Source organism: Mustela lutreola, chromosome 3 (assembly GCF_030435805.1).
Source record: "Mustela lutreola isolate mMusLut2 chromosome 3, mMusLut2.pri, whole genome shotgun sequence".
In the NCBI taxonomy this organism is placed as follows: domain Eukaryota; kingdom Metazoa; phylum Chordata; class Mammalia; order Carnivora; family Mustelidae; genus Mustela; species Mustela lutreola.
This window is the reverse complement of record NC_081292.1, coordinates 107574903-107589347: the sequence shown is the minus strand read 5'-3', so window position 1 is coordinate 107589347 and position 14445 is coordinate 107574903. Positions and strand designations below refer to the sequence as shown.

At 34.9% G+C, this 14445-nt stretch overlaps 1 protein-coding gene across 3 annotated transcripts in view; it reads left to right on the top strand.

Moving 5' to 3' along the window:
- The window catches only part of PTPN4 (protein tyrosine phosphatase non-receptor type 4), a 219305-nt gene that overhangs the window by 133743 nt on the left and 71117 nt on the right, over positions 1–14445 (top strand). For all 3 annotated transcript variants that reach the window (XM_059166618.1, XM_059166620.1, XM_059166621.1), the window contains one exon: positions 14253–14316. In XM_059166618.1, coding sequence (XP_059022601.1) covers positions 14253–14316 — 64 coding nt within the window. The remainder of the gene's footprint in view (positions 1–14252; positions 14317–14445) is intronic.

Sequence of the window (14445 nt, the reverse complement as noted above, 5' to 3'; positions counted from 1 at the left end):
TGGACATTTTAACAACTTAAGCTCTCAGTCTTTTAACATGGAATGGAACATCTTACCATTTGTTTGGTTCTTTGATTTCTTACAACAAAGTCTTGTGGTTTTCTTGAGTTGATCATTATTACCTTGGTTAAATTCATTTGTAGGTATTTCTTTGTTTTTGATGCTGTTGTGAATGAGATAGTTCTTTCTTTTTTATAGATTTTCATTGGTATTATATAGAAACACAAATGATTCTTATGTTTTGATTTTATATCCGCAACTTCACTGAATTCATTGATTAGATTCAACTGTTAGTTGAGTCTTTGTGATTTTTTTTTTTAAGATTTTATTTATTTATTTTACAGAGAGAAATCACAAGTAGATGGAGAGGCAGGCAGAGAGAGAGAGAGAGAAAGAGGGAAGCAGGCTCCCTGCTGAGCAGAGAGCCCGATGCGGGGCTCGATCCCAGGACCCTGAGATCATGACCTGAGCTGAAAGCAGAGGCTTAACCCACTGAGCCACCCAGGCGCCCCTAGTCTCTGTGATTTTTAACACATACATCATTGTATCATTTACCAATAACAATTTTACTTCTTCCTTTCCTATTTAGATGCCTTTTATTTCTTTGTCTTGCCTAATTACTGTAGTGAGGACTTCTGGTACTATGTTGAATAGGAACAGTATTGAGTTCTTTTTCCTGATTTGGCAGGGAGAATATTTGGATTTTCTCTGTTGAGTATAATGTTAGTTATGGGTTTGTTGTATATGTCGTTTAGTATGTTGACCATACAGCCTGTTGAGGTTTTTTAACATGAAAAGGTATACTTTGTCAACTACTTTTTCTTCATCTATTGAGAAGACCATATGATTTTTATCTTTCATTTTGTTAAGGTAACATGTCACATTTATTGATTTGCATGTGTTGAATTATCCTTGCATCCCAGGGACTAATTTTACTTGGTCATGGTGTATAATTTTTTTAATGAGTTCTGGAATTTGGTTTGGCAGAATTTTGTTGAGAATTTTTGCATCTGTGTTCAGTCAGGGGTATTGGTATGTTTGTTGTAGTGTGTCCTTATCTGGCTTAGGTATCAGGTTGTTGCTGGCCTTGTAGAATGAGTTTGGGAATCTACCTTTTTATTTGTTTGGAAGAGTTTGTGAAGGCTTCGCATTAATTCTTCTTTAAATATTTGGTACAATTTCCTAGTGAAGAAATCTGGCCCTGGAGTTTTCTGTGTTGGGAGGTTTTTGATTACTAATTCAATCTTCTTTCTTTTTCTTTTTTTTTTTTTTGGAAAGATTTTATTTATTTATTTGACAGATCACAAGTAGGCAGAGAGGCAGGCAGAGAGAGAGGGGGAAGCAGGCTCCCTGCTGAGCAGAGAGCCCGACTTGGGGCTCGATCCCAGGACCCTGGGATCATGACCTGAGCCGAAGGCAGAGGCTTTAACCCATTGAGCCACCCAGGTACCCCTCAAACTTCTTTCTTAATATTGATCTATTCAGACTTGACTTCTTGACTCAGTCTTGGTAGGTTAAATGATTCTAGGAAATTATCCATTTCTTCTAGGTTATCTAATTTATTCACAGTAGTCTCATTATTCTATTATTTCTGTAGTATCAGTTGTAATTTTTCCTCTTGGATTTCTGATTTTATTTATTTGAGTCTTTTTTTTTTCTTAGTCTTGTTAAAGGTTTGTCAATATTGTATATCTTATTTAAAAAAAAAAACAAAGAAACAACTCTTAGTTTTGATCTTTCTATTGTTTTTTCCGATCTCCATTTCATTTATTTCTACTCTGATCTTTTTTATTATTTTCTTTCTTCTGCTAACTTTGAGCTTAACTTGTTCTTCTTTTTCTAGTTCCTTGAGGTGCAAAGTTAGGTTCTTCATTAGTGATCTAATTTCTTAATAGAGGAAACCCTAGAATAACATGGATTTGAACTGCATAGTTTACTTGTATGTGGATTTTTTTTTTGTATGTGGATTTTTTTGATAAATATAGATAAATACAGTGCTGTAAACAGTATTTTCTCTTGGGATTCTCTTAACATTTTTTTTCTCTAGCTTACTTTATTATAAAAAATAGTATGTCTTCCATAGAACATACAAACAAAATATTTGTTGATTGATTATATATTATTGGTAAGGCTTTTGGTAGATAGTAGGCTACTAGTAATTAACATGGATGGTGCCTCTAACCTCCACATTGTTCAAGGGTTAACGGTATATGCATCTATTGCGGTAAAGGTCCCTCTCAGAACTGCTTTACAGCATTCATTCCATATATTTTGTTATTTTATGTTTTGTTTGTTTCAAGATATTCTTGGGGGTTATCTTTTTCATTTCTCCTTTGGCCCATTTGTAGTTCAGGAGTGTGTTGTTTAGTTCCTACTTGTATGTAGTTTTTCCACCTTTCCTCATATTGTTCATTGTTGATTGCGGTTTTCATAACATTGTGGTTGGAAAAAAAGATAGTTGGTTTGATTTCAGTCTTCTTAAATTAGCTAAGACTTGTTTTGTGTCCTACCATATGATCTATCCTTGAGAATGTTCTGTATGTACTTGAGAAGATCATGTGTATTCTGCTGCTGTTAGATTGAATGTTCTAGAGATATCTTTTAGATCTATTTCATGTAATATATGGTTCAAGTCCATTGTTCCCTTATTGAATTTCTGTCTGGATGATCTTTCCATTTTTGAAAGTGGGTTATTAATGTCTCTTGCTATTACTGTATGTGTATTATTTCTCCATATCTGTTAGTATTTGTGTAATATGTTCCGGTGCTCTGATGTTGGGTGCATATATATTTAAAATTATTATATCTTCTTGATGAATTGATCCCTTTATCATTATATAGTGAATTATTGTGAATGACATTCCTTGTTTCTTGTTACTCTTTTAGGCTTGAAGTCTGTTTTGTGATATATATATATATATATATTTTGTCTTGGTTTTCCCTTGCATAGAGTATCTCTCTCTCTCTCTCTCTCTCTATATATATATATATATATATATATATTATATATATATATATATATATATTTTTTTTTTTTTGTCTTGGTTTTCCCTTGCATAGAGTATCTTTTTTCTATCCCTTCTTTTTGAGGTGATGTGCATCCTTAAAGCCGAAAAGAATCTCTTGAGGGACTCCTGTAGCTCAATTTTGTATTTTTATCTGTCAAGCCACTCTGCTTTTTCATGGGTGAATTCAATTCTTTCCATTTAAAGTAACCATTGATAGGTAAGAACTTTATATAAAATGTCATTTCATTTACTCCTTTCTAGTTTTCTTTTATTTCCATTGTTTTTTTCCCTCAGTTTCTGCATACCTTCATTTAATATAATTTTTATTTTTTATAAACATATATTTTTATCCCCAGGGGTACAGGTCTGTGAATCACCAGGTTTACACACTTCACAGCACTCACCCAAACACATACCCTCCCCAATGTCCATAATACCACCCCCTTCTCCCAAACCCCCTCCCCCCAGCAACCCTCAGTTTGTTTTGTGAGATTAAGAGTCACTTATGGTTTGTCTCCCTCCCAATCCCATCTTCTTTCATTTATTCTTCTCCTACCCACTTAAGCCCCCATGTTGCATCACCACTTCCTCATATCAGGGAGATCATATGATAGTTGTCTTTCTCCGCTTGACTTATTTCGCTAAGCATGATACGCTCTAGTTCCATCCATGTTATCGCAAATGGCAAGATTTCATTTCTTTTGATGGCTGCATAGTATTCCATTGTGTATATATACCACATCTTCTTGATCCATTCATCTGTTGATGGACATCTAGGTTCTTTCCATAGTTTGGCTATTGTGGACATTGCTGCTATAAACATTCGAGTACACGTGCCTCTTTGGATCACTACGTTTGTATCTTTAGGGTAAATACCCAATAGTGCAATTGCTGGGTCATAGGGCAGTTCTATTTTCAACATTTTGAGGAACCTCCATGCTGTTTTCCAGAGAGGTTACACCAGCTTGCATTCCCAGCAACAGTGTAGGAGGGTTCCCCTTTCTCCGCATCCTCGCCAGCATCTGTCATTTCCTGACTTGTTGATTTTAGCCATTCTGACTGGTGTGAGGTGATATCTCATTGTAGTTTTGATTTGTATTTCCCTGATGCCGAGTGATATGGAGCACTTTTTCATGTGTCTGTTGGCCATCTGGATGTCTTCTTTGCAGAAATGTCTGTTCATGTCCTCTGCCCATTTCTTGATTGGATTATTTGTTCTTTGGGTGTTGAGTTTGCTAAGTTCTTTATAGATTCTGGACACTAGTCCTTTATCTGATATGTCGTTTGCAAATATCTTCTCCCATTCTGTCAGTTGTCTTTTGATTTTGTTAACTGTTTCCTTTGCTGTGCAAAAGCTTTTGATCTTGATGAAATCCCAATAGTTCATTTTTGCCCTTGCTTCCCTTGCCTTTGGCGTTGTTCCTAGGAAGATGTTGCTGCGGCTGCGGTCGAAGAGGTTGCTGCCTGTGTTCTCCTCAAGGATTTTGATGGATTCCTTTCGCACATTGAGGTCCTTCATCCATTTTGAGTCTATTTTCGTGTGTGGTGTAAGGAAATGGTCCAATTTCATTTTTCTGCATGTGGCTGTCCAATTTTCCCAGCACCATTTATTGAAGAGGCTGTCTTTTTTCCATTGGACATTCTTTCCTGCTTTGTCAAAGATTAGTTGACCATAGAGTTGAGAGTCTATTTCTGGGCTCTCTATTCTGTTCCATTGATCTATGGTTCTGTTTTTGTGCCAGTACCATGCTGTCTTGATGATGACAGCTTTGTAATAGAGCTTGAAGTCCGGGATTGTGATGCCACCAACGTTGGCTTTCTTTTTCAATATCCCTTTAGCTATTCGAGGTCTTTTCTGGTTCCATATAAATTTTAGAATTATTTGTTCCATTTCTTTGAAAAAGATGGATGGTACTTTGATAGGAATTCTGCATACCTTCATTTAAATTAATTACTTTCTTTTTCCCTTTTCTGTCTTTTGTATATCTGTTTCCTCTTTCTTTGGCTTTTGTACATCTACTATAGGTTTTTGTTTTGTGATTACAGTGGAGTTTATCTTAGAAATAAAGTAGTTCATTTTAGGGTGGTAGCATCTTGTCTTCAAACACCCACAAAGCCTTCACCCTTTTACTATTCCCTTTTATATTAGTATTGTCAAAATGGAGCTTATGTTGTGCATGTTCTAAGTTTGACTATATTTTTCACCTTTCCAAGTGTATGGTGGACTTTTTGTATATTTTATGTCACTGATTAGCAACTTTTCAGCTTCAAGAACTCCTTTCACCAGCTTTAGAGTTGATGAACTCCCTCATCTTTTGTTTGTCTATGAAAGCCTTTATTTATCCATCATATCTGAAGGATAACTTGGCCAGATAAGGATTCTTGTCTGTCTCTGGCAGTTTTTATCTTTCAACCCTTTTAATACATCTTTCTACTCTGTCCGGGCCTGTAAGATTTCTTCTGAGAAATCCACTGAAAGCATAATGGGGACTCCTTTATAGGTTACATTCTTTTATTCCTGGCTGCCTTTAAGATTCTTTATTATTAATTTTTGACGGTTTCATTATAATATATCTAGGAGAGGGCCTTTTTGCATGTGATACTAGGGTGGTCTGTTAGTTCCATGGACTTCTGTGTCCACGTCTTTCCCTAGGTTTGGGATGTTCACTGTTATGTCTTTAAATAAACTCTCAGCCCTCTTCTCCCTCTTTTTTCCTTCTGGAACCCTGATTATTGTAGTATTTTTCTTTTTTGCTATAACCCTTGAGCTCATACTTTCAGTGTTATCTTTGAATCGTTGTTCTATCTTCTGCTGAGAGCTTCTTGAATGATAAGTCATAAATATCCAAACTTGCATTACCATGTGAATATTTACTTAGATGATTGGGCCAGGATCCCAAAGCAAGTTTTGCAAAGTAAGGTTGAATCTCTTGGCCTCTTAGGTATGAAGGTTAAAACAAGATCTGAGTATTACTAAAAGGTTAAAAAAGGGGCGCCTGGGTGGCTCAGTCTTTAAGCATCTGCCTTTGGCTCAGGTCATGATCCCAGGGTCCGGGGATTGAGCCCCACATCAGGCTCCCTGCTCAGTGGGAAGCCTGCTTCTCCCTCTCCCACTCCCCCCACTTGTGTCCTCTTTCTCACTGTGTCTCTCTCTGTCAAATAAAATAAAATCTTAAAAAAATAAAAGGTTTAAAAAAATGAGGCGAATTTATTTTCCTGGTATTGATTATACTAATGAAGCTTTGAGAACTCCCTTCTTCTAGGATTATATGACTTAGATAGAAGGAGAAAGGCAACATAGAAAGGAAAAATAAAAAATCATTACACTTAAAAAAAATATTTTTAGGGTTATTCCATAAGATCTTGAATCTTTAACATTTTTTCTTCTCAAATATTTCTTATAGTTTTGTTTGTTTATTTAATTTTTTAAAAAGATTTTGTTTTGGGAGAGGCAGTTTTAGATTCACAGTGAAATTCTGAAGAGTGTACAGAGATTTCCATATATCTCCTATCTCCACACATGCATAGCCTCCCCCTATTAACATCACTTATTATATTGGTGTATTTTTTTACTAAGGATGAGCTTATATTGACACATCATAATCACCCTAAGTCCGTAGTTTACATTGGGGTTCACTCTTGGTATTGTACATTCTATGGATTTAGATAAATATATAATTATGTATGTATATCCATCATTATAATATATTACAGAATAATTTTTCTGCCTTAAGAATTCTCTGTACCCTGGGTAATTATCTCCCCCACTGACCTCTGTCACCCATTGTTCTCTTTTTCCATAGTTTTGCTTTTTTCAAAATGTTATGTAGTTGAAATCATGCATTTTGTAACCTTTTCAGATTGACTTCTTTTACTTAGTTATATGGAGTTAAGTTCCTTCCCCATCTTTTTGTGACTTGATACATCATTTCTTTGTAGAGCTGAATAATTTTCATACACTTGGAAAGGTGAAATTATCTGGATGTACCACAGTTAATTCATGTACCTACCTACTGAAGGACATCTTGGTTGTTTTCAGATTTTGGCAGTTATTAGTAAAACTGCTGTTCATACTCATGTGCAGTCTTTTAAATGTATGTGTAAGTTCCTGTTTCCTTTGAGTAAATACCAAGGAGTATAATTGCTTCATGGTATGGTACAAATATGAAGAAACTGACAAACTGTGTCCCAAAACAGCTATATCATTTTTCATTCCCATCAAAATGAATGAGAGCTCTTGTTGCTCCACATCCCTGCCAACATTTAATGTTGTTAGTGTTCTAGATTTTGGCCATTCTTTAGGTGCATGGTGGTATCTTACTGTTAAATTTGCATTTCCCTATTGACATGATGTGGAGTATCTTTTCCCATGCTTATTTGCTCTCTATATCTTCTGTACTGAGGTGTCTGTTAATGTCTTTGGCTAGTTTTTTATTGGGTTTTTAAATTTTTATTGAATTTTAGGAATTCTTTGTATATTTTGAATACTAGTGCTTTATCAGATGTGTCCTCTACAAATATTTTCTTCTAGTCTTGTCTTTTACTTTGCTTGATACTGTCTTTCACAGAGCAAAAATTACTGATTTTAATGAAATCCAGCTTATTTATTATTTCTTACATGGATCATGTTTTTGGTGTTCTGTCTGAAAAAGCATCATCATACATAGGTCATCTAAGTTTTTTCCTGTGTTATCTTCTAGGAGTTTTATATTTTGATTTTGCATTTAGGTCTCTGATCCATTTTTAGTTATTTTTTATGAAGGATGTAAGGTCTTTGTTTAGATTCATATTTGTGCTCTTGAATGTTGCGTTATTCCAGCACCATTTGTTGAAGATACTGTCTTTGCTCCATTGTATCGCTTTAGCACCTTTTTCAAAGATCACTTTAGGGCACACTGGGTAGCTCAGTCAATGAAGCATCTGCCTTTGGCTCAGATCATAATTCTGGGGTCCTGAGATCAAGCCCCACATCAGGCTCCTTGCTCAGCAGGGAGTCTGCTTCTCCCTCCCCCCTGGCCCTTCTCTCTCTGTCTCACTCATTCTCTCAAAAAAATAAATAAAATCTTTAAAAAAAAAAAGAAAAAAAGATCACTTGAATGTATTTATGGGGGGGTAATTCCTGGGTTCTTTGTTCTGTTTCATTGATCTATTTTGTCTATTCTTGTACCAGTACCATAAGGTCTTAATTACTGTAACTTTAAAGTAAGTCTTGAGATTAGATGGTGTCAGTCTTCCAACTTTGATGTTCTTTTCCAGTATCATGTTGGCTACTGTGGGCCTTTTTCCTCTCCATATAAGCTTTAAAATTAGTTTGTCAATATCCACGAAATAATGGTGGGATTTTGATTGCGCTTACATTGAATCTGAAAATGGAAAGAATTGACATCTTCACAGTACTCATTCTTTCTATCCATAAACATGGAGGGTCTTCGAATTTATTTAGTTCTTTGATTTCATTCTTTGGATTTTTATAATTTTCTTCATATAGTTCTAATATGTATTTTTTATTTTTTTTAGAAGATTTTATTTATTTATTTGAGAGGGAGTGAGAGAGGGAGAGAGCACAAGCAGCGGGGAGCAGTAGAAGGAGAGGGAGAAGCAGACTTCCCACTGAACAGGTTCCAACTGGGGACTTGATCTCAGGGCCCTGAGATCACAACTTGAGCTGAAGACAGCTGTTTAACCAACTGAACCACCCAGGCACCCCTAATACATATTTTTTAAAACTATGTTTAAGTATTTCATAAATCTGTAATCATAAATTATAAATTGAGGGTGCTGATGTAAATATTACTGTGTTTTTAATTTCAGATTCTACTTGTTCATTATTGACATATAGGAAGAAGTTTACTTTTTTATTAATCTTGTATCCTGCACCTTGCTAAAATTGCTTATTAATTCCAGGATTTCTTCATCAGTTCTCTTGGATCTTCTACATAAATGATCATGTCATCTGCGAACAAAGTTTTTTTGTTTTGTTTTGTTTTGTTTTTTTAAAGATTTTATTTATTTATTTGACAGAAAGAGATCACAAGTAGATGGAAAGGCAGGCAGAGAGAGAGAGAGGGAAGCAGGCTCCCTGCTGAGCAGAGAGCCCGATGTGGGACTTGATCCCAGGACCCTGAGATCATGACCTGAGCCAAAGGCAGTGGCTTAACCCACTGAGCCACCCAGGCGCCCTGCGAACAAATTTTTATGTCTTCCTTCCAGTCAGTATCTTTCATTCCCTTTTTGTGCCTTAATTGCATTAACATGGGATTCCCATATGATTTTGAAAGGGAATGGTGAATTGAAACATCCTTTCTTTACTTGATCTTACTAGGAAAACTTATAGTTTGCACCATTAGGTATAATGTTAACTGTAGGTGTTTTTTGGAAAGTCTTTTATCAAGTTGAGAAAGTTTCACTGTCTTCCTACTGCAGTGAGAGTTTTCATCATGAATCATTGTTAGATTTCATCAGATGCTTCTTCTGCATATATATCTATGTGATTTTTCTTTTTAAGTCTTTAAATGTGTCGGTTTATATTGATTTTTAAATGTTGAACCAGCCATGCATTCCTGGAATATGTCCCACTTGGTTTTGGTTTATAATTCTTTTTATACATATTTGTTGAATTTGGTTGCTAATATTTTGAGGATTTTGAATCTTTGAGTATGAGAGAGATTGTTCTCTAGTTTTCTTGTAATGTCTTTGTCTGGTTTGGGTATTAAGGTAATGCTAACTTCATAGGATGACTTTAGTAGTATTCCTTCCTTCTGTAGAGAATTGGTATAGTTTCTTAATTGCTTGGTCATTCACTAGTGAACACATCTGGGCCTGGTGCTTTCTTTTTTTAATGATTGCTCATTGTTAATTAAATTTCTTTAATATATACAGGTCTATTCAGATCACGTATTTCTTTCTTTGTGAGTTTTGGGAGATCATCTGTTTCGAAGAATTGGCCCATTGCATTGAGATTATCAAACTTCTGGGCATAGACTTACTCATGGAGTTCTTTTATTATGCTTTTAATTGTATTGATGTCCACTTTCATTTCTGATATTAGTAATTTTTAATTTTTTGAAAAAATACCTTTTGGGTTCATTGATAACTCTCTATTGGTCTTCTGTTTTCAATTTCATTGATTCCTGCTCTACGATTTTTCTTTTATTTTTTTCTTTAGATTTAATCTGCTCCCCCTTTAAAAATATTTTATTTATTTATTTATTTATTTATTTATTTGAGCGGGAAAGAAAGAGTGAGTGTGGAAGCAGGGATGAGGGGCAGAGGGAGGAGAGAATCCTCAAGCCAACTCCCCAATAAGTGCAGAGCTGGATGCTGGGATCAGGACCGGAGTCAGCCGCTCAAGTAACTGAGCCACCCAGGCACCCCTCTACTCTTCTTTTTTTTAAAGTGGAAAGTTAGATTAGTGATTCTTTTTGTCTTTCTTCTTCACTTACATATGCATTTAGTGTCCTAAAGTTCCTTCTAAGCTCTGCCTTTGCCAGGTTTCACATATTTGATGGATTGTGTTTTCATTTTCATTTAGTTCAAATAATTTTTCACTTCTCTTGAGATTTATTGGCTCCTGTTTCATTTATAGGTGCGTTATTTAATCTCCAGGCATTTTAGGATTCTAGTAGTTCTTTTGTTACAGATTTCTAGATTAATTTGCTGTGCTTTGAAAGGAGGTATTGTGTGATTTCTCTTCTTTGACATTTGTTAAGGTATGTTTTATGGCTGAGAATATGATCTGTCTTGGTTAATGTTTCAGATGAGCTTGAGAAAAATGTATATTTCCATATTGTAAGAAGTAATCTGTAAAGGTCAGTTATATCCATTTGATAGTATTGTTGAGTTCAGCTATGTCCTTAATGATTTTCTGTGTGCTGAATTTGTCCATTTCAGATAAAGGGGTGTTGAAGTCTCCATCTATGATAGTGTATTCATGTAGTTCTATCAGTTTTTGCCTCTTGTTGTTAGGTTCATATTCATTAAGATTTTGTAATGTCTTCTAGGAGAATTTACCCCTTTGCCATTGTGGAATGCCCTACTTTATCCTCAATTACTATTTGCTTTGAAGTCTTGCTTTTTGTAAATATTAGAGCTGCTCTTTTTTTCTTTCATTCTTGCTTTTTTGAGATATAATTGATATATAACAGAATATTCATTTCAGGTATACAGTAATGATTCAATATTTGTATATATTGCACAATGATTATCACTGTGTATTTGGTCAGTATTCATCACTACACCATTACAATTCTTTTTCCTTGTGATGAGACTCTTAAGATTTGTCTTAGTAACTTTGAAATATATAATACAGTATTATTTAACTTTAATCACAGTGATATACATTACATCCCTAGTACTCCTGCTTTTTTTAAACTAGTTTTAGCATGGTATATTTTTATACATTTGTTTGCATTTAACCTATCTATGTTTTTATATTTAAACAAAATATGTTGTGTCTTGTGTTTGGAGCCACTCTGACAATGTGTCTTTTAATTGTTAAATTTAGCCCATTGACATTTTAAAGGATTTTTTATATATTTGTATTAGTATCTGCCTTATTTGTTACTGTTTTCTATTTATTGCCCTTGTTCTTTTGTTTCCATTTTTGTGCTTCACTCGTTTTCCTGCCATTCTTGTTTTAATTGAGCATTTTATATGGTTTCATTCTCTTTTCCTAGCTTATTAGTTTTACTACTTTTATTTGTTTTTAGTGGTTGTTCTAGAGTTTGCAATTATATTTACATTAGTCTAAGTCTATTTTGAAATAATAGTATGCTAATTCCTTCCTCCTGTCCCTTGTATCATTGCTTTCAATCATTTCACTTATACATAAACATATATAAGTATATAATTGTGTATATATGATATGTACATAAACATACATAATTGTATACATTTTTGCTTTTATTATTTCAAACAAACTTATATGTTAGATCAGTTAAGAATAAGAAAAATCTAATTTTTATTTTACCATCACTTAGTTCTTCTTCAGTGTTTTTGCTTTCTTTATATAGATTCAAGTTTCTGGCCTATATAATTTTTTTTCTCTTTTAACATTTCTTGCAAGGCAGGTCTCGTTCCAACAAATTCCCCCAATTTTTGAGAATTTTTTTTTCATTCATTCTTGAAGGATAATTTCACAGAATATGAAATTTGGGGGTGATGGTTTTTTTCTCTCAACACTTTACCCACTCTGCTCTCTTCCTGCTTCATGATTTCTGAGAAGTTGGACTTAACTCTTCTTACCTTTCTTCCTCTGTAGGTAAGATGTTTTTTCCTCTGACTTCTTTCAAGATGTTTCTCTTTATTTTTAATTTTCTGTAATGTAAAACTGTGGTATACCTAGGTATGGTTTTTAAGGCATTTATCCTGCTTGTGTTCTCTAAGCTTCCTTCGTCTGTGGTTTGGCATTTGATGTTAATTTGGGAAAGTTCCTTAGTCATTTTTGTTTCAAACATTTCTTCTGTTACTTTCTCTTCTCCTTCCAGTATTTCTATTACCATATGTTACTGTATGTCACATCTTTTGTAGTTGTCCCACAATTCTTGAGTAGTCTGTTCGGTTCTTCTCTAGTCTTTGTTCTCTTTGCTTTTGGGGCTTTTGGGATTTTATTGATATATCTTCTGCCTTAGAGATTATTTCCTCAGCTGTGTCCAGTGTACTAATAAGGTCATGAAAAGTATTGTTTCAGGACACCTGGGTGGTTCAGTTGGTTAAGCAGCTGCCTTCGGCTCAGGTCATGATCCCAGCGTCCTGGGATCAAGTCCCACATAGGGCTCCTTGCTCAGCAGGGAGCCTGCTTCTCCCTCTGCCTCTGCCTGCCATTCTGTCTGCCTGTGCTCGCTCTCTCCCGCCCCCTCTGATAAATAAATAAAATCTTAAAAAAAAGAAAAGTAAAGTATTGTTTCTGTGATAGTGTTTTTTACCCATAGCATTTGGCGGGGGCTGTCTTTCTAATGAAACCTAATGATTTTCATCTCTGTGTTTACATTGTCCATCTGTTCTTACATCCTTTTTACTTTATCCATTAGTGCGCTTAGCGTATTAATCATAGGTGTTTTAAGTTACCAGTCTGATCATTCCAACATCTCTTTCGTGTCTGATTCTGCTTTGTCTCTTCACATCGTGTTTTTACCTTTTGGTATGCCTTGTAATTTTTCGATAGCCAGACATGATTTTCCAGTGAAAGGAAGTGCTATAAATAGGCTCTTAGTAATGTTGTTGTGAGGTGTAGGGGGATGGCAAGTGTTCTGTATCCTGTGATTACCTCTCAGTGTTTCAGAGAGCCGTTGCCTCTAGACTGTGAACTTCACAAGTGTTTCTCTGTTTTTTTCCTTCCCTGCTAGGTGGGATAGGATGGCATGAGTGAGCTAATTAGGCTTCCCCAAGTTGCTTAAACTCTGGTAGTACCCGAGCAGGTGAGGATTTGGCTAACTAGTTTCCCCTGAAGGCAGACCTTATTAAGAACAGAGTGCTCTAGTATATTTCAAGATCGTTCTTTTTCCCTTCCCTTGCTGGAAACTCAAGGGTATTTTTCTCTGAATCTGATTGGACTCCTAGAGGTAAATTTCGCAATATTGTAGGAGGTCTCCCCTCCCCTGTAACTGAGTCCCTCTGGAGTTTTTCACTCTTGAATTTGTCCACATGGAGCCTCCAGCAGTTCTTAAATTACAGTTCGGGTTCCTCTGGCTCTGGTTCCTCTGGCAGTTTCTGTTCGGTGAGTCTGTGCTCTGGTAAGCTGCAATTCTCTGTCTTCACCTGTTAGACTCTCAAATCTTGGGAGCAGCAAGCAGTCCTGCGCCTCCCCTCTCTCATGAATCCAAGAGACGTTGATTTCTGAACCTGTTGAGCTTTTTACTTATTACAGTGGAGTGGTGATTTCTAAACTCCTTACAGAACCAGAAAACTGCTTGTAGTTTTGGTATCTCTTATTAGTATATCTTGAAATTTTAATTTGTTACATGTATTTTTATGTATTTCTCTAGATATAAAATTGAGAAAGGCATAGTTCACAGCAATTATTCTGATAAAACTTTCCTTAGTTGAGTATATAAATTCTAATTCTTTTCATGAAGCACCAAAGTCTTTAGATTTCTTAGGTAATGTGTGTATATATGATTGAATGTTTAGGGGTTACTGAATATACAGTTAAGCTAGTTACTGAATATACAGTTAAGCATTATTAAGCTAGTGTTTTTATTTTTATTCAGTATTTTAAATAATCCAATTCATTCTCTTTTTATCCAGGTTGAAGATTGTAAAAATTTCATTTAAGTGCAAACAGTTTTTTATTCAACTTAGAAAAGAAGTGGTGAGTAGTGCTCTAATAATTATTCATATAAATGAATATACTTACAAATATTTGTATAAATATAAATAACAAACATGAATAATATTTATATAAATGAAGCCTTTTTAAAATACATATATATATAAATGA